This window comes from Crocodylus siamensis, chromosome 9 (genome assembly GCF_052110815.1).
Source record: "Crocodylus siamensis isolate JL-2025a chromosome 9, ASM5211081v1, whole genome shotgun sequence".
In the NCBI taxonomy this organism is placed as follows: domain Eukaryota; kingdom Metazoa; phylum Chordata; order Crocodylia; family Crocodylidae; genus Crocodylus; species Crocodylus siamensis.
Window position 1 is genome coordinate 38,507,397 of NC_143403.1, and position 20,515 is coordinate 38,527,911.

The following is a 20,515-nucleotide window of genomic DNA, read 5'->3' on the forward strand; positions in this document are numbered from 1 at the left end:
TCACGGTTCCAGGGCCAGTGTGCTCTGGATCCCTTTCCTGTTTCTCTCCAAGAGCATCCCTCTGGGAACAGACTGCTAGCGTTTCACCTCTCTGGCTCGAACCACGTAGTCCCACCACTCTTAGGCTGCCTCTTGGAGCACTTGCCCTGATTGCCAGCTGTGATAAATGGACAGGGCCCAAAGTGTTTGGCACCTGCAAGATCTTTCTTCTGGAAGATTTTGATCAGCAGCTGATTAAAAGCAACTCAAAACAGCCTCTTCAAACAAAATACTGTTTATTCACCTGAAGGTACCTAAAAGTCGGGGAAGGGGGTCAAAACAAGAGAAGTCTCTATGCATCTGTTCTCTCTGAAACTTTAGACATTCTTTGCTATTTCTGGTAACCTGAGGCAAGACTCTCCTTGACTGGGGGACATAGATGGTATTGGGAGGATGTTCTGCCTCTCCCTATCAATGTCTCTCCCACTATCCCATCTTCCTTTCCTTGTCAAGAGGCTTCAACAGTTTAGCTTGGGTGGGGGCTTGGAAAAAATAAACCTACCAACCTGACTTGTTTTTGTGGTACATTACCCATAAAGCCCAGGCCCTCCTCACAGAATGCCCCATCCTAGCTACAGGGAGCAGCACTGAAATGCTAGGGAGGCATTTCATGACCATGATGATGGCAAATATAAATCACACCCCCACTAGGTGGTACTTCATCTCTCCCTACTGCTACCTGATATATATAGGTTGAAGAACCCAGAGTCCAGGGTTTATCCTGCAGACAGTAGCAGCTCATGCCTTAAAGTTGAGGAGGCCCCAGGTTTGAAACCCACCCTTGATGACCTACCCTTAGATGTGTTATGCAATAGTAAGGAGGGCCTTGGGGGGCAAGACTCAAATGTTGGTTTCTGATCCCAGTTAGGTTGGCTGCCCAGTAAAAGTGAAGTGCCCTTTCTGTGGGCACATCCTATTATCACTGGAAGAGAGAACCTATAAAGTACAAGCTGGCACTGCATCTGGGCCTGAGTACTGTTTATACCTACACCTTTTTCCCTAATTCTATGTAATGAGGACCATGATTAGGCACCGAGTGGTTGAAGGGAGCCTGAGAATGAGACTCTGACCTTCCATCTTGGGAGTGATTCCCATTAGCACTGCCTTGCTACAGTCTGCTCCATGAGTTCCTGTCATGTGTAGAATCCCCAGGACCTCTTGGAAAGATTCATCGTTCTTCTGGGGATCCCGTCTTATTTTCCTGCTTTCTGCTCTCACCAAGGGACCTTAGACTGTTTTTTTCCTTCTCACTTGCTCTCACTTCCTATTCCTTCAGTAGAAAATTCTTCCACAGTCAAAGGGTGAAAAGTCATTGCTAGCTCTGAATTGACATTAATAGTGGTCTCTCCTGCATTATCTGCATCCTGCATACAGCATAGTACCAGCCCAGGAGAAGTCAGGCAGCAAGAGTAAACATTGATCATCTCAGCCCCATCCTTTAATTTGGCTTCTTTGTGAGACTGCTGGATGTCAGTTAGCTCTGAGACTATTTCAGCTAATGGTAGCCATTCCCTTCCATAATGCTTTGTTCTGGTTTTCATGGCTCACTGTGATGAGTCTTGCACTGTGCTTTGCTTTAAAAGGAGGTTATTGCTGCACATTGGTGGGCAGGGAGTTTCCAGAGCTCCTGTCTAGCACAAGGCAAATGGGTCATTTGTGGGATCAGAGACCTCTTGAAGGGAACTGAAACAAAAACCAAGAAGGCTGTCGTCTCAGCATAATTTGTGAGTCAGCACATGCAGCAGGGATCAACAGCCCACTGCCTTCCACTGCTTGAGGGAATACTGTAGCCAGGTGGGGACAGACAGACTCAAAGGGGAAAGAGGAGGAGCAGGGCTGAAGACAATGAGACCAGTCAGCTTTGGTACCAAAATCCACCACCCACATCTCTCGCCTCTCTAGCCAGATGGGAAGCAAAGCTGGCTTGTGAGAAATTTCAGGGTTGTTTAATTTGATGTCAGTTCAAATTGGACCCAGACTGAGATTAGTTTAATTTTCTCTTGAACTGGAAGCTCTCTGGGCTCTGCAGCTGCTCAATGAAGTTGAAGTTTGGGGCTCAGTAAATGGGTATTTTCAGATATTGTTTTGTCAGAAAATTTCCAGCCATCTCAACTAGAAGCTCTGTGGCACAAAGTGCTGCTATTTGTTCTGTACCTGTAGACTGTCTCCCCCAATGAGTCATGACCCAGACTCCCAGGGGCTTGCTTTCTCAAAATAAATGTATTAATGATACCAATTAATGACAATGCTGATGGGTCTTACTCAGTGAGATGGTCCCTCTTCTACTAGTTGGGCCTGCCCCATCCCAAGTCATTTATTGATGGCAATCTTTCTTTTGTCTCTGCCTCTGCTGTGAAGGGCTGTGTGAGAAGGGTGAATGAGCCTATTCCTTTCTGTCATTTTTGTGCCACATACCTGCCTTGTTATCCAGCTCAACTCCATTGAAGCTCATTCCCTTCATCTTTATCCTCCATCCATGCTGTCCCAGCTCAAAGAAACAGCTTTTCATTAACCCTGTTGCATTTGGCACCTCAGGGAAATAACTAAGAGATGGGAAGGATTTGTGAAAGGGCTTGGAGACAGGGAGCAACAGGTTTGAGGATCAGTCCTGAGATAGATTACCATAAAAACGAAGTGTGTGTCCTGCTTGTACCATTGACTCACCAATCAATCTCAAGCCATTCTTGAGCCCTTGTGCCTCAGTTTCCCCATGTCTAACACATGAATTAATCTACTTTTCATTGGGGTAATGACACTTCTTTATGAAGTGCTTTGAATTACCACAAGTTAGGGTATTGCTAAAAATTGGGAATAACATTAACAGCTCTGCTAGTCACATCAAAAACTGCTGCAGGGCTGTGATCCTCTCTGTGATGAGAGGAAAGCATCACCTCACAGCCCAAGGTGTTACATTGCCTGTTTGTACAGCTGGGAAAGGAAAGACTCATCACTCTTCAGAACATCCAAAATTGGCCACTGCATGTGGCCAGACTAAACATCCTGAAGACTGTAGGCTTAGACTGTCCACTGGGGTACACTGGTGTCAACATATTTGTATTTGTTCATGCATGTCTCTAGTCTCTGGTCAGGGTACCTTACTACTGGGAAGCCATCCCTTTGATATCTCCTCACCTGTAGGCTGGGTTCTTTGGCATCAATGAGTCCACTGGAGTATATTGACTGAGGAGCTGCTACACAGAGTTCTCCTAAATCATTGAGGCCTGCAGGTAAACTTAGGGTTTACATTCTGAGGCCATCTCTTCTTGCTCCATATACAAGTAAAAGGGCCACTGAAGACACCATGAGTTTTGCCTGTGTACAAAACAAATCAAGATTATTTGCAAAATGAAATGTTTGAAATTTAAAAAGAGAGATAGCAGTAAATGCATTACCTAGAAAAATTTCATTGTGAATCAAGTCTTCTTCTCAGCTCCAGCTGTAACTTCACAGAAATCAGTCCATGGGAGTTTGGGCCACTGATGGTCAAAAATACCACTGTCTGAAACCCACTACTGCACGGCATAATTTGTGTAGGCACTGTTGCTCCTCAGCATTTACCTCCAGGGCCTCATGATTACTAATTATCCACAGTCAACACAGTTGATTCCAAAGACAGCCTTGCTGCCCTAATCCCAGACATTTCCCTCTTCCCTTCCCAGTACAATGCACTGACCATCTCCTGTGAGATCATATTGCTGTGTGGGAAAGGAGGTAGGCCTCTCCGCTGAGACGCCGTCTGGTAGAACAGGGAGCTGCAGGAGCTGCAGGCCATTGCTCCTGAATTCATCTCTGCTTACTAATTGTCAGGACTTCCTTTCCTGAGGCAGGTCTTGGCGCTCATAAGAAACTGAGCCTGCTTCCTTTTGCCAGCTCAGGATTTCCTTCTCATCCCCCTTCCTCTCTTTTCTTCCTCTAGCTCTTTTTTTTAAACTGATTTTGACATGTTCAAAAGGTCAGACCTGTCTGCTGTTTGTACCAGTGAAGATGCTCTCACCTTGTGATGAGACCTAGAACTATGCAGCTCACTTCTGAGCACTCAGGCTGGTTTCCATGGAAATAGATGCAGAGTGGCTGGGCACTGCCAGGTATCCAGTGGATGGCAAGAATCCTCATTGTCCAAAGAGATAATGCAATATGACAGGGAAATGAAAATCAGTAAGTGCAAATGCATCCCAACACAATGTGTGCATGTGTAGGTACAAATATGGTGGTTTCTCTATGTGAAAGAATGTGGTGTGGTGTGGTGTGGTGTGGAGCTAACAGCATCATGAGTTTGGGATGACCATGTCATTCACTTGTGCTCATAACATTAGAGTATCAGTCTTGTAGGCTAGGGACAGAAGTTGCACATAAGAGATCAGAAACTGGTTTAAACCTGTAACAAAACATAAGTTCAGTACACATAAATTGCTTTCAAAATTACCGAAAGTGGTTTAGGATAAACCTGATTAGATGTAATATCAGACTTAACTGATTTAGGCCAAACCAGTTTATGGAACTTGTGTCTCAGACCCCTTTCTGGTTCAAGTTAATTCACAGTCCTCCAGCATCCCAGGATGCTTTGCAGCCCTGGGCTATGCTGCCTGCTCCAGTGGAGTAGGGACTGTCTTGCCCTTTTGCTCCTTAGCCTGCTCCCTGCCTGTGTCAGTCAGCCTGTATGGATGGAGGGCAGGGGAAGCAACCCCCAGACCACTCTAGCCCGGGTCTACACAGCACATGGGGGGAGGGAAAATCCATGTGGCAGGGGCTTTTCAGTCCCTGGCAGCCCTCTCCCAACCCTCTCCCCCTTCCCAGCTGCTGATTGCCTCAACAGCTGCCACAGGAGAGAGAGGAGTTCTTCAGGCTGGGTGCCTGCCCGTGCAGCCCAGCATCAGGGCACAGGGAGCCCCTGCCTTAAGGGGCTTCCCCTCACTCCAGCTAAGGGTCCCCCAGCCCCAGGGAGCTGAAGGGTAATTCTTCCCCTCCAGAAGGCAGAGCTGCTTGCTGCAGCTGCTGCAAGTCTCAGGCAACTTCAGGAAGTAGAAGGAAATTCTCCTGCTGCTCCCCAGCCAATTTTGCCTTAGATGCTGTGAGTCTGAGGCAAAACTAATGCTGGGGAGCAGAGAAATTTCCCTCTGTTCCCTGAGCTATCCCTGAGACTCCAGCAGCTAAGGTAAGGGGTTGGGGGACCCAAGGCAGGGGCTCCCTGGTGCCTCCATGCTGGGCTGTATGGGTAGGCACCCAGGCCAGAGGACTGCTTCTCCATCCCTCCAGGGGCAAGGAAGGGGAACGGGGCAATTCTCTTCAGCTCCCCAGGGCTGCCTGGGCTGGGAAACCCAGGCTGGGGAAACCTCCTGAAAGGGAGGCTCACCCAAGGTAGGCCAGCACCTGGACGGGGGGCTCTTTGACCCCTGTGGGGGCAGAACAGGGGTTTGGGGACACTTGGCTGGGCTGGAAATAGCCAGCAGGCTGGGAGATGCACTGTAGCATCTAACTTGACTTCTACTCACTCTCACTCGTAGAGCACACCCTCCGACTCACCCGCCACATCTTGATCTTTTAGGAGAAAGGGAATATCCTTGGTTATTTATGGTTGCTCTCATGAAAGTCTCAAAGCTCTGGTCCTCAGAGACACCTGGCTGGGGTCATCTGACCGCAGCACTCATTCCTGCCCAGGGCAGGGGGTCGGACTCAAAGATCTAATAGGTCCCTTCCGACCCTAACATCTATGAAACTGTGAAACCCCCTGCCTATTGGCCTGGGTCAGTGCAGGCCACCCCTGCCTTTCCCAGTTGAAAACTGTATGTCAGTTCAGTTGGTTACCAGTTCAGCCTACACAGCTTAGAGGAAGCTGCCTAAATTGAACTGATTCAGCCTCAGGCTATTTGACTTAGCCATAAGGGTGAGGAAGAAACCCCTCCCCTCTCATGCCCCCCTGAAAGTATTTCTGTGTTCCAGCAACAAAATATATGGGACTGAAGTGAAGGCCTTGTCAAGGGGATCTGGCATTTAGGAAAAAACATGTTCTGCAAGCTGTTTTAGGGCCCTCTGAAATGAAAGACAAAGCTGGCTGAGAACAGCTGCTGGACAGTTTCTCTCTGAGATTTAGGAAAGGAGGTTTTGATGGGAAATGTAGTCTCTTTAGCAGCCACTACAGTGCTCCCAGCCTAGGGAAAAGCATCATGGAACTTAAAGGTACAAACACTCCTTCCACCAGATCAGAATGAGAGGTGGTTTATGATAAAATGCAGGAGCTCAGTAAATTTGCAGAGGGTCTTGGGTAATATCAATATCAAAGAATGGGGAATAAAACTCCTGGCAGTGAGAGAGGCATATCTCCTGTTTAAAAGAGCTGAGAGTTTGGTTTGATATGCTGTAGTAGCCAACCCATGAGTAAGTCACCAGTTGGTTACACAGGTCAGATTTGATGTTCTAATGATTCTTTTTAGTTTTAATTTGTGAATCAGATAAGGCCCCCTCTATGCAGCACTGGTCAGGCCGCAACTGGAGTCCTGTGTCCAGTTCTGGGCGCCGCACTTCAAGAAGGACGTGGAGGACCTGGAGAGGGTCCAGAGGAGGCCACTCATATGGTTGGGGCCTCCGTGGCCAGCCCTATGAGGAGAGGCTGAGGGACCTGAATCTCTTCAGTCTCCGCAAGAGGAGACTGAGGGGGGATCTGGTGGCTGCCTACAGCCTTATCAGGGGCTACCAGTGGGGACTCGGGGAAAGTCTGTGCTCTCACCTTCCCTGGAGATCTTCAAGGAGACTGGATAGGCACCTGGCTGCGGTCTTATGACCCCTGCCACCCCCAGTGCTCCTTCCTGCAGGGGGTCGGACTCGATGATCTGTCCAGGTCCCTTCCCACTTATTGACTCTATGATTCTATGAGGGCCAGTAAAACACACCCATCCTCATACAGTTGGTGTATGCTATGGATATTAAACCAAAAATTGTCTTGAGATTTTTAAAGTTATAATTTTTTGTTGCTCTGCTTGTGAAGTCATCTGCCCAGGGAGCTGGTTCAAAAATGTGCTTAAATATGAGTCCAGTTTTAAGCATGTGAGATCCAGCTCTAAATCTTCATTGCAGCTTTTATGTGGCTAAATTAAATGAGTGCAATTCAGCCCACTGCCCTTGCTTATTCCTTTTTTATCTCAGATATATTGTGCCACCTTTTTGTTATTTTATGTATTCATCATTGCAGTAAAGGGTTTAATTCCTTCCAAGGTATTAAATCCTTCCAGTGAAAAATTAAAAAGAGAACTTACCCCCCGCCCCTTTAATTCAAATGCAGATTTTTGGCTGAGAGGAGTGTCAAAAGGAACTTTGATCATTTTGAAGACTATACATATGCTCTTTTACTGAGTTGGAATATTGAAACTACCTTTTAAAAAACCTTTTCAGTTTACTTTTATGTTCTACAAAATTCAGAACAGTGAATCTCATGTGAAAGTGAATCTCTGATAAATCAAAACTTGCAAAGTATATGGGAAGCTGGATCTCACTTTTTTTGTTTGTTTGTTTTGCAGTGAGGATTTCTGATTAAAAACAATTTAACTGGTATTATCAGGGTCTTCTGCTTGTGATGTCATAATACTTTCCACAGAAAAAAATGTGTGGAAATAGTACTTTCCACCATGATGAAACAGGCATAAGATCATCTATAGCTTAAGGTAGACAGAAAGCAGCAGAACTCTATGACCTGTTCCATGAGAAAGATCCTGTTTCCAGGAACACGTGCTGTGTAATGATGAACAAGTCAAATGAAATGTCAGATGCTTATGACTGCACTGACTGGCTTGCATCTAAACCTGACTGGATCATGGGCATAGTAGCACAAGCTGCTACCATGTCACCAATGCCAGGGGGTATGAAGCTGGTTTAGAAGTGCCAGCGCTCCTCTAGGATGGGTTAAAGCCTAAGGAATTTACTGATTGTACCCACTACCCAGAAACATCCATGGTATCGCCAATCCTAAACATTGAAAAATCAGTAGTCAGGTCCCCAAGATCATAAAATATCATTAACTCAAAAATAGAATAATTGCTATGGGGTTCCTCTCTTTTCTTTTCTGCTTTTTGAGCCTTCAGGTTGTGCTCCAGTTTTCATGCTTTTATCCAAAGACATAACTACTAAACATTAAAAAAAATGAAAGCTGAGGTTCTGCTATAACTTATTACCGTTAGCAGTTGAGGCTTCAAGGAAAGCACCAAGTATTCCGAGACTTGGATAAAATCATGTGAGTTGGATTCACCAGCAGATATGTTTTACTGCTGACTTCTCCCAACAGTATCTCAGGAATAGGGCTGCAGGAAATCTAAGTGCCTGCCTCAACAATACATGAATTACCTCTGAGGTGTAGTTATTTCCCAAGATACATGTTTCATATTCCATTCAGATCTTCACTGAGGGCACCCCTGAAAATGTGTTTGCTGTCAGTGCAATTCCAACTTGAGCAGATCACAAAACTCATCCACCAGTAGGACTCAGTTCAGTCTCTGATCAGCCAGGTTGGGCAGATTTGGAGTGAAAGGCTTTAGTAGAGCCATGGGTATGGACAAAGGACAGGAACAGCATTGGCTACTGCTTGTCAGTCTTGACATAATTGTGTGCAATAGTTTGAGCACTGGCTGCCTGCAATACAGCTGGCTCAAATCCACTGCAAGCTGGTGGCATATGCATTCTCAAACCAGATATGTAACAGGATGATAATAGCCAGCATCAGGCAACGAATTGGACTCAAAAGTAGGCAAGCAGAAGCAATGGAAGCAGCCTACCCTTTCACAAGCGCTAAATTTCCCCCTCACTCCTTCAAACCTTTTGAAAGCCATGTAAGCATCATCCTTGGGGAGATGTTTGTTCAATAACTAACCAGTACCATAGAAGCAACAAAGGGAGCACAGAGCACTGGGTTCTGCAATAATGAGCAGATTCTCCTCACTAATACATTTCCAAACCAAGCTAGGACTCTGAGAAGGCACTTGAGGGTAGCTTGTGACAAATGAGATATGCAAAAAGTTCCTTGCAACATAAATGGGGCAAATTTTCATTTAAACAATTTTGTTTCAGTCTGATTGATAATAATGGTAAATGGCCATGTTCAGATTAACAGATTTTGGCTGCATATCTCTGGGGCCAAATCCTGAGCTCTGAGACCTTCTGCTGCTTCTGCCCTCTATGGTTGGCCATTGGACTGAAGAGAGCAGATGGCCTGTTGTAGATTTTCACTAAATGAATTGGTTTTCTTCCTTGCTAACCTGCCTGATGCATGAGTACATGATGGAAACACCTGTTTTCAATATTTCAGCAATCTTTATTTCATCATGCGTGTCTCTCAGTTACATAACTATTTCAACATTTTGCATCTCATCAATAGAAGGAGGAATATCTGATTAACAGCGATTCCAGAAAAAAATTAAATCAACCCTGTAAACTTTACAAAGCAAAAAACCAAATATGAACAAGGCATTTATTGCTCCTTTAAAAGTCCTTGAAATGGTTCTTATTTGGTCATGAAGACAAACCATGACAGCAAAGTGCCAGAATCCTTGTCTAACACCTCTCCCAAAGTTGGCCCAATAAGCTTCTTACCTATTCCCTGGGCCATCATCACTGCCACCACACTGTAACACAATTGGCAGAGCTGGAAATTTGTATAGATTTATTGGTACATCTCTTGGAGTATCCAGATGGAGACTTTGTGAAAAGAATCCTGCCATCCCTCTTACAGGACTTGAGTATCATGCAAGTCTTCTTTATTGGAAAGGCTTTTCATTAAGACAGGTTTTCTTGACGAACATATATAATTAAATGCAAGTAATTATAACAATAATGAATTTATTAAATTGTAGATCTTATCTATCTTTGGATGTCTTGTATTTATCCATTTTTACATTTCCCATGCCAAAGAGTCTCAAAGTGCTTTGAAATGCTAACATATATTGTTTGGACTGGAACTTAATGGCAATTTAACCAAATGCAGCAACTCTGCTGAGATTGGAGGTGAGGAAGAGTACATCCAAATGCACTTGCAGAGAGATTTTAGTTAAGCAGCACAGATTCACCCAAATTGAAATTTTTCCAGGACATGTAATCTAATTTGTGTTAGAGTTCCCAGCTGGTCTTTCAATAGTATATACTTCACAACCCCTCTTACATCCCAGCTAAAAAGACTACAGTTCCACCAAGTTTCCTTTCCTATCATGATCTCCAGCTGACTCTCTATTGAGAGGAAGAAACTCTATATTTCAATCATCAACAGGCTTTTTGGAAATTTCCCATCCAAGCACTGTCCCACCCATAATGTGATTAATGTATGAAGTCTGATAAAATCCCAGTTTTAGCTGCTCAAGCTGCATGCTAGCAACAGTTAAGTATGAAAGTGACCTCTATTCCCAGGTAGATTTTTTATTTATTACACCATATTTATATCAATAAAATACTATTTCTGGGACACAGAGGACTGCTATAGTGCTTCTGCCCTGTTCAAGGCATCTATTAGAAAGTTGTTCTACTTGGAAAGGTGAGCAAGTAAAAATTGCACCTTCTTTCTCAGCAGTTCTGCTGCTGCTTGATATTCAGTCACATCTGCTGACTTCAGTGTCAAATTATTTTTAACTGCTTTTCACTCCTGCTAATGCTGTGCAGCAACACAGTGATGGGAGAGGGAGGTGGAGTCTGTTTGCCTTTACACATTCACAGCAGGACTGATTACTGACAGTCCACCAGTTATGCTCACTGATGAGTGCTTCTGAGGTTGTTTGGATGTCACAGAGGTGGCGACAGCCTGCAGCACATTTATGACCGATAGAATATGAAAGGAAAGAATCCAGCTCTCTCTGATCCTATCACCAACCTCTATAAATCCGGTTTCAAGGAGAACAGCAAGTCAAACACTGAAGGATTTGTATACCTTTACTTCTGTTGGTGGTGGTAACACCTGCATCACTAGGGTTCTGTAGCAGTGTTTCAAACTAATGACATCCAAACTAGCCATACAGGCCACCTTACCATTTTGTGCCTATGAACCAGTAGGAAGGAGGAAGACTATACTAGCTACATGGCCAAGAAACACTCTTCTTCCAGGAACAAGTTTCACGGAAAGCTGTAAAGGAGAGATGGCATTGCTCACTTTAGATCAGGAGGCCTCCAGTTTAGGAGAGCTCTCACAGTTTCAAGTCAGCTGAAGTCCTCCATATAATTCAGAAAGCACTTAGCTATTATGGTATTGCTGAAACCCTGAAGATAAATGAATGGAAAAGGTTACCAAATAACCACAGGCACCGTCTCACTCTGCTGCATTCAGTGCTCTGCATGACCTTTCAGGAATAATGAATAATTTCTTCATACTTAATCCTGATGAATATTTACCCCACAGTAAAATATCTGTGACATGCCAGTAGGAGGTACTAGGAAATGGGAAAAGGTTCTTTTTTGTGCTTGACTAATCAGTTGAATTCCTTCACAAAAGGTGACCAATAAAACAGAAGTATATCCCCCCTTCTTCCTGATGCCATCTCTGTAACTTCACATTTGACCGCCAAAAGTATTAGCATCCCTGCTGATCTCCTCAGGGGCTGTGATAACATTAAATCTGAGTGCAGCACTGGTATTGGTAATGATCATCTTACTGTCCCACAGGATACAAAGCTATCACCTGGCTTGGGTACAGCTAGTGCTGTTGCCTAAACCAGATGACCTCTGTTTCACCTACATGTAGAATTAAAGGGCTACTGCAATAATATACAAAGTTGTCAGACTTCATATCCATTCCATGCACACACTCACCTTGGGCATGTCATTTCTCTTATCTGTGCCTCAGCTTCCCCATCCATAATACGGGGATGACAATGACATAACTTTGTAAACAGAGTCGCGAGTGTAGGGTGAAAGGTGCTACAGATTTCTCAAGTTGCTGTAATAAAAGAGGCCCTGAGCCTGATATCTAATCACAAAGAAAAAGTCGGGTACAAAAATCAGTTTCCCTTTTGGATTGCTAGCAGGTACAGAGGAAATGCAAGTCTCATTTGAATGCACAAGAAGAAAAACAGGGACCTTCAAAGTTGTTGGAAGGTTAGCTTTAATCTGTGTAATATGCAGTGGTGTTTGTTCCAGATTAGATTAAAAATTAAATCAATCTATTTTTATATATTTAGGACTTGATCCAAAACCCACAGGGAGTCTCTCCACTGAGTTCTATGGGCTTTGGATCAACCACTGATAGGGGATCAGTCCCTGTAATATCTGGGACACTAAAATGAATTAACAGGAGTTAGTGAACCCTAAGTCAAGCCTCCATTTCTAATAGTTGGAGCAGTGAAAGCAGAATAGAAAGGGTTAACTATAGAGGATTGCAGAGTTGTTGCAAGCATGTACTGTAATGTTTTATTAATGGGGAGGTATGTGTACATAAGTAAGGGACTTTGAATACATCTGTTCAAGTTTGCTCAATACAGAGCAGTGTAAACAAGGAGTTAAAACTGATTAAAACAAACAAACAAAAACAGTGGACCTCAGGACAGGCATTTGGAATCTGGATCCTGCTGGAGTTTATCTACCCATCTTTCATTTGGTGGGTATTAACATGCTCCATCTGCCTTTCCTGAACAGAGTAGAATGGTCCTGCTCTTTGAGGAAATTATCATAATTTCAGAAAAATGTCTGTGCTCCTGCTCAGATAAAGCACAGGTCAAAGACTAAGAGAGCAAGATAGCAGAAGGGGAATCCTGCCAAACCACTCTTCTCTGACACACCCTGATACTCATTAAACTTCTCAGTGAAGGAGGTATGAATTGGTATGTTATATCTAGAGAGTAGCGGTGTTGGTGGCTTTGAGGATGGAAATCATGGAGTAACTGGGTTGTTGCCTATCTTGCCAACAAAACATGTAACCAGTTTCTGCAAGGCCGCAGCACGGATCCTAGAAGTATGCAGCACTTCCTCATGGTTGGCTTTCTCTTGACTGTCATAGTTCATCACTACCTTGTTGGTGATCAAGGAGAACCCAAAGACTCGGAGGCCACAATGCCTGGCTACGATCACCTCTGGAACTGTGCTCATACCTATAGCAGGAGACAGAGGAAGCTCAGCATGCCTTAGGGTCAGACAAATAATTCACATCAAGAATGAAATCCTTGAGACTGAAAAGGCCGAGGGCTCTCAATGTCTTCTATTGTAAGGCGAGTGCTTTTAAACAGTGTGCCCCCTTCTTTTGCTGCTCCTTCTCTTTTTGTGGCATCAAAGATATCTAGGCAGCACTATGGTTACCATTCCTCACTAGCCAATAAGTGGCCTGCATTTGATTCTGGAGCTGCTTCTCTCCCCAAGATAGAGCCACATGTCACCTTCTTCATAGCCGCCATCCTAAAAGTATTGAAGTCTTGTATTGCTCAGCCTCCATCTTTCTGGGTTAAAGAATATTACCAGGAGACATGGCTTTAGGAGAAAAGGCTGCGGGGACATTTTAATTTCTTTCAGTACATCACAGAAATACTTCTTAGACAATGACACAAAGCATCCTGAGCTGCTTAAAAGCTTCACTGTAACCAAATGCTGAGCTGTAAGGATCTGTATGAATCATAACAATTTCCTTGCAAGAGGCTAGTGAAGGCTCATCAATTGCTACCTGTAACAATTTGTCATGTTATGGGCATCATGAAAGTGCTCTACAGTTGTGCCGTACAAATTTCATAGACATTAGGGCTGGAAGAGACCTCGGAAGATCGAGTCCAGCCCCAATTCTTGATGCAGAATACTTTAAAAGTGCGCAACTGCAAGACAAATTAACCCTCATTTAAAGAGGGTTTATATGAAGGTGCTCCAAAGTGGAACACCTTTATTAACTTCTGTTTGTCCCTGCACGTGAGTAGGGCTGGGCTGATGGAGCCCAACGCCACCTCCAAAGCCATCTATACGGTTGGGAGGGGGAGAAGGCAGAGGAGTGACGTCTGGTCTGGGGTTTGCCCAGCCTGCGCTGGAAGGAAGAGGGGTGGGGCGGGTGGATTGTAGGCCCCCTCAAGGTGGGCACCTCCAATCTTCCCACTTGCAGTGAAGGCTGGGCAAATCCCAGACAGGAGCTCCCTCCCCTGCCTTTTCTCCCTCCCATCCTACAGACAGCACTGGAGCTGGTGGGGGGCGGGGGTGGAAAAAGAGGCAGGGCTAGGGGAGGGAGGCTGGAGACAGGTAGCCTGTCTACTGGATCAGCTCCAAAATGGAACTTGATCCCCTCCTTCCTGACCTAACAGTGAATGTCTATTGGGTCGCAGGGGGAAGAGGGTTGCTGTAACTCATAGTGCTTTCTTTGAAGTACCATGAGTTACGGCAAGGAGCTGCACATCTGTCAATGCCCTCAGATGAAAAGCTCTTTAAAAAGGGAAAGTAAAACCTTTGACCTCAAGCATTTTAAAAAATGAAGTAACACACTTCATTGCTTTTTGCACATAACCCATTTCTCTCATAGTTTACTGGGGTGACTCCAGGGATGAATCTGGCCCATTCAATTTTGTAATACTCTTTATGTTTAGGAAAGGAAGCATTTTGGAGGTAGGCTCCTGAATGGATGCTGGTTGTCTAAAGATACAGAACTGTTCTGCTGAGTCAACCTAGCAGCTGGACTTAGTGGGTCCTGTTGTGACCAAATCAGGAATATATAGAGCTGCAAGTTTCTGTAAGTCAGAGGGACCTAGGGACTGGAACAGACACTGGGACAGTGCAGGAGAAATCCTAGGAACAGTTAAACTAGAACTGAGTTTAATTTTTAATTTAACAGTAAAGGCAGAGCCCATGGTTGGGGTAAGTGTGGAAATATCCCATGTTAGGAGCAGAATGAGGACACTGTCTATTTATAGCTCTTCTGCATGTCCAACCTTTTCTGAATTACCCCACAAACCCAGCCCACACATCTCACCTACTGCATCTGCTCCCAGGACCTGGAGCATGCGACTTTCAGCAATGGTTTCATAGGAGGGACCTGCCAGCATGCAGTATACACCCTCCTGGATGAGTTCCAGGTAACCCAACTCCTGTGCACTCTCCTTAGCTAGGCCAAACAGGTCTATGTCATAGGCATCTGACATACATGGAAACCTCACCCCAAACCTGCAAGGAAAAGAAGAGCTCTACCAACTGACATTGGATATCAACCTTGCTGCTGCCACCTCCATAACTCAGGAGTTCAGCAGCGCTCACATTCCAAAACAAAAAGCAAACATCAAGGATGGACTATCATTAGGGCAGTCTCCTTTATAACTGTCAGCATGACTGGGTGATTCAGCCATCACTGCATTCAGTCCTGCCCTCTTGAACACCCCAGCCCTCCCTGCTAGCCAAAAGGGTTACTGTTACAGTAAAGACGGACATGTTATTCCTACAACACAAATGCCTTAATATTTTGGGGGCCTCCACCCTTGAGGAAGTACTGACAGCTTATCCTCATTTCCCCAATAACATGCTGGCTGCCACTCTTTTTTGAAGGTATACCTCATTACCTAATTGTTGTTCCTTTTTTTTTTCTCGTGCATGTGGGTTATGGATAGGGATTCCTGTGAGATTTGCTGCTCCCTAAGGCTATTCCAAGGAACAGTGTTGGGGAGCATCCAGGAGAGTTCTGTATAACTATACCTTTCTGACTCTGGATCATGCAAGTATCAGGACAGGTTTTGTTCCAAGGCTACTCATATTTTGCAGACCTGAGGGCTGAAATGGCAATTGGCCAGAAACCCCAGAGTGGAAAGTAACTTGCACCCACTTGCTTTAAACAGCAGTAAAGAATTGGAGTAACTTGACTAAAACTGATTGATATTTGGGTCCACTCTGCAATGCATACTTCAATCTAGTTTTAGATATCTTCAGTAATCATTTCTTTGTGAGGCATGTTCTGCACGCTGATGGATCTCACTAGCCATGTTTCCAGCTCTGGAGCAGCTGTTTATCGTTTGAAGTTCTGGCACCACATGGTACTGTAATAATAAGAGAACTCACTCTTGTATTTAAGTTGTGTTCTCACCTCCTAGTCACAGCAGAGGGTGACACTTGGAGCACATATTAGGATTCCCATGTCCACATTTCAGGTAACCTAACTTCAGGGTGGAGGAGTTGACTCCTCCCTTTCTCACCTATAAACAGGCTCCACCCTGCTCTCTCTTCTAGAAAAAAGCCTGCTCCTGCTCAGGTCAACAAAAGCTTTGCCAGTGACTCAGAGAGAACAGAAGGGGTAAAAGGACCTAATTTAGAGACACTGGAAAACCAGCAATACAAACTTCAAGCCAACCTCAATGTGGTTTAATGGAAACTGTTCAAGGCCTCAGTTCACCTGGACTGTGGCTTCCAATTGCCTTCAAAGTTTAGTTAGCTGTTCAATTTTATATTTGTACTACCCCAGCATAATAAGGCCCGGAGCCTGAATACGGTTTTTAAATGTTAAAGTAAAATGAATGTAAAAAAAACCCAGTCCTTCACACATGCAATCAGAGAGAATAAGCATGATCAAAAAAGAAAACTGTTTCCTTAAGTTCATGGAATATGGCCAGCTGTCCATATCCTAATATGTTAAATTCAATCCTCAGATACTTGCTCATATACCCTCTTAACATCACTCTCTCTTCACTAATTCTTGTGTGCTCTGTTTGGATAAATTCACTCTGTAGGCTGAGATGCACTGGCTTTTAGTTCAGCTAAGGCACTGCAACACCTAGAACATGGATTGATAAAAACCTCTCTCATTTTGCTTGTCCTGAATTACCTCTGGGTCAGTGATACAAGAGTCTGATCTCCCAGGATGCTGCACACTTCACAAGACAACTTCTCTTGAGAAGCAATGAGACAACTACTCTACCTTTGAATTTTGTCCAAACAGTTATTGTTCAGCTGGCTTTTTATCTCCCTTTCCTCCAGGATTATCTGAAGCCAGAGAGCTGTCAATACTTTCTCCACATGACTTCCTTGCATTTGATTGTTCTTTCTTTTAATTATTACCAGTAGCTATAAAGATGTTTAGTTTTAGATGGGCATTGTCCCTCTCTTGCCATTTGGACTACAGAAAAGATGAAGTCCTTTTTTCTGGGAGCAATATTAAAACCTTTCAGGTTTCTTCTAAAGTCAGTGTCAAGCCTGGCATGAGATCAGCAGGGATCTGACTTCAACCAACAGGCATGCAGGACACAGTGATACTAATGAAACCTTGCTTTTTTAGAAAGAGGCTTGCAGAATCCAGCTGCCATTCCTGCAAAGGCTGCCCTCTAGCAAGATTTGGGTATTAAGCCAACAGTGACTCTAGAACAGTGCTTCCCAACCTCTTCCTCAGCATAACCCCATTTATGGCCCCATTTCCTCAGCATGGCCCCTCACTTCCAACCCACAGCCCCCTATCCCTACAACCCCATCCACTGATGTTGCGACCCCATTTAAGGTTGCAACTCACAGTTTGGGAACCACTGTGCTAGAACATTTGTCAAAATGCAACAAATCTGTTTCAATGCAACAAATGAATTACCCTTGGCATTGCTCTTTCCCTGTCCCACAGTCCCGTGTTGTTGGACTAATTTTCTTCTTTGCCACTACAGTATACTATTGACAGTCAATAAATCCTGCTAATTTTAATTCTTCACCATCAAAATCTGGTGCATTTGTTTATTTCCACTATGAAAAGCCTCAGACAAAAAGTCCAGATCATATTTCTGTTTAACAACTGCAGCCTTCTCCTCTGACTTTCTTGATGTTGGCTACTTACTCCTCCAGTATGTCTAAGACTACTGTGGATTTTCAATGAAAATTCAAGATCTGTGATGGGGTATTGCTGACAGTCTGCTGTACCACAAAGAACTAAGTAATCTTTAGGGAGCTGTCTGCAAGTTAGCTGGGCTTCTTCTTTTAACAAAGATCTGGCCCCTTCTCTCTTTTCTCTGACCCTGTTAGATGAAACAATGGCATCCTCACCTCAGCTGTGCTACAAGATAAGCCCCCAAAAATGTTTTGAGACAGCTGCGGATATTTCCTCCCAAGTTTCTTGCACTGAGCAGTGATATTGGAATTTGTTAGCTATCTTGTTTGTAATTGCATTCCACCGATGGGTATGTTTTACAGGTTCTTCTCTGTACGACATCCACAAGGGCGTAAGTCAGCAACAACCCAACTAAGGAGCTTAGATTCTTCAGATCAATCTATAGCACTTCTTGCTAAATCTCCGAAGGCCACCATTCAATTCCTGCTACATCAACCAAGATCGCTATCATCATAAAATTTTCTGAGTGGATATATTTCCTATAGTTAGGAGGATAATAGTAGGAGAGAAAATGATAAAATAGTCTGGATACAAGCCTGGGCATCAAGGAACTTCTGAGCTGAGACCCTAGTTCTGCTGCTGAATTATTGCATGGCCTCTGTCACATACTTCTCTCCCTCTTTTCTCCATTTGTAACATAGTGTGAGAGAGAGCAATAATCCACCTATTGCAGGGTTTCCCCTATTGTTCATATTTGCACAGAGCTTGGCAGGTGTAAGATGTTAAGTACTATTAATGAATAACAAACAACTGTTTTCATGGATCACCCCCATCATGCAGAATGATGGAAAGGATAAAAGGGCTGGTATGAAACTCACCGAAGAGCCCCACTTCCCCAGTGATGCCAACTGTCACACAAGCTGCAGCTTGTATCAAATTAGAAATAATCGTGAATAATGCAGGCAGCAGCATGGAAAACATTGCAATTAATTATATCAGTTAATTGAAGGGGCCTGGCAGAGGTGGCCCAGACAATCACAGAGTGCAGCAGCTTTAGTATCGCTATTAGTGGAACAAGCCCGGTCACACTTCCTGTGTGGCTGGTCCCACCACTGTGGGGACTGGTGTCTCTGTTTTTTAACAGTAAAACCATCTCAATGTGTGCATGGAAATTCCCCAAAGGCTTGCACCAAGTAAGCAACAATAAGGGAAAGTGTCCAGGGAAGGAAAGGTAGATGGCACAGCAAGTGAAGTTGCTCCTCTAGCTTTTCTCTTGTGGGCATATATTTGGTAAATATTTTGTCAAACACAATTAGCAGTCTCCCTCTGTTTGGCTGGAGTGGGAAATGATCCTATATGCGTGGACTGAAGTGTATTGGGGGGCCTAAGGGCAAGGAAGGGGGCTACTGAAGGTTAGAACTGAAATCCATTGACTGAACCCAAATACGAACTAAAAGACTGGAACAGCAGGAAGCATGGGTGGATCTAGGATTTTGAAAAGGGGTGCAGATGGTGCAGTTCATTATCACATGTAACACAACACTTATTTTTCTCCAGTTAAAAAGAAAATAGAAGTTTTACTGCTATGCTAGGGGCCTTGCAATATATATTTAATTTAAAATCAAGGCAAAACCAAATATAACTATTGGAATGTGCACTAATTTGCTAGATTATATATTCAATTAAAATAGAACAAACCAGACAAAAATAGTCAAAAGACTGAAAAGATACTGTGTCATCAGTCCTCTAGTCATTATAGTTAAATGTACATCTCTTATTCAGATTCATAAAAAAAAATCTAGTTGTCTTGAACATTTTGACAGTGACTCCAATACTTCATTGGCAGGCATGTCTGCACCTGAATTAGTATTACCATACTTGAGTTAAAGTTTTTAGCTAAAGCTAAAAAACAGACTGTAGGGCTGTGAAGTAGAACAGAGACATTACAAGGAATGGTTAACAGACAGTAAAATGGCACAAGAAAGGCTAGTTTGAATAGTCGAACAACAAGACCATTAAAAAGGAGAGATGGCTGTTGATATCTGTGGAGAGAAATTAGCAGGAATAAGGTAGATTTTAATAAACCATGAAGTCAATTGACTCAGTGCTGCCTGAATAGAAATACCACCTGCCTTCCCAGGCAGTTGGTTTTAAAGTTTGGGAGCAGAAGAAAGCAAAGGGGGTGTCACTATATGGCCACCCCTGGGATGGCTGGGATGTCCCTAGGGCACTGTGACTGTGCCAACTCTGCCCTCTGGGTGCCTACTAATATCATCTGCCACATCTTGCTGATATAAACGATGAATTAAGAGGCTGCCCTTGAGCTGTGGCTCGGTCACAGTCCTGACAGACTCCTCTAAACCCTGTGGGTTGCTAGACCCCTTTATTGGATCCCACACTCAGGAGGTGCCTTATGATACCCCCAAGCTTTATGGGCTAGATGCATGACTCCAAAACCACCCTTTTATCACATCCCATGTCTCACAGTTTTTATGTAGACTTTGTCTTCTTGTGTTGAGGCCTCAGCTTAGTCTGGCTTCAGTAACTACACCCTCTGGCACTGGGGTCTGCTCACCCCCTGCCACTGTGCCCTCTCTGGCGTTGGGGTCTCCACACTGTAGTGTGCCCCAATGAAGCCTCCTCCTCCCCAGTAGCCTCATCCCAGTCCACCAGTTTAAATAACAGAAAGCACAACACAACCATAACATAGGTTCCACACTCTATCCCCTTTTAGAAGACAAGCTTCTCTACTGGGCCTCCCCCCCCACCGCCACCAATACC

General features: G+C 44.2%; 1 protein-coding gene across 1 annotated transcript in view; it reads right to left on the bottom strand.

Annotated features, from left to right (window-relative positions):
* Window positions 1-12,861: 12,861 nt before the first annotated feature.
* Window positions 12,862-20,515, bottom strand: part of LOC149857375 (purine nucleoside phosphorylase-like) — a 54,413-nt gene continuing 46,759 nt past the window's right edge. The window contains exons 6-7 of the mRNA XM_090063942.1: window positions 14,924-15,114; window positions 12,862-13,079 (exon numbers count right to left, since the gene is read on the bottom strand). Of these exons, the coding sequence (XP_089920068.1) occupies window positions 12,862-13,079; window positions 14,924-15,114 (409 nt within the window). The remainder of the gene's footprint in view (window positions 13,080-14,923; window positions 15,115-20,515) is intronic.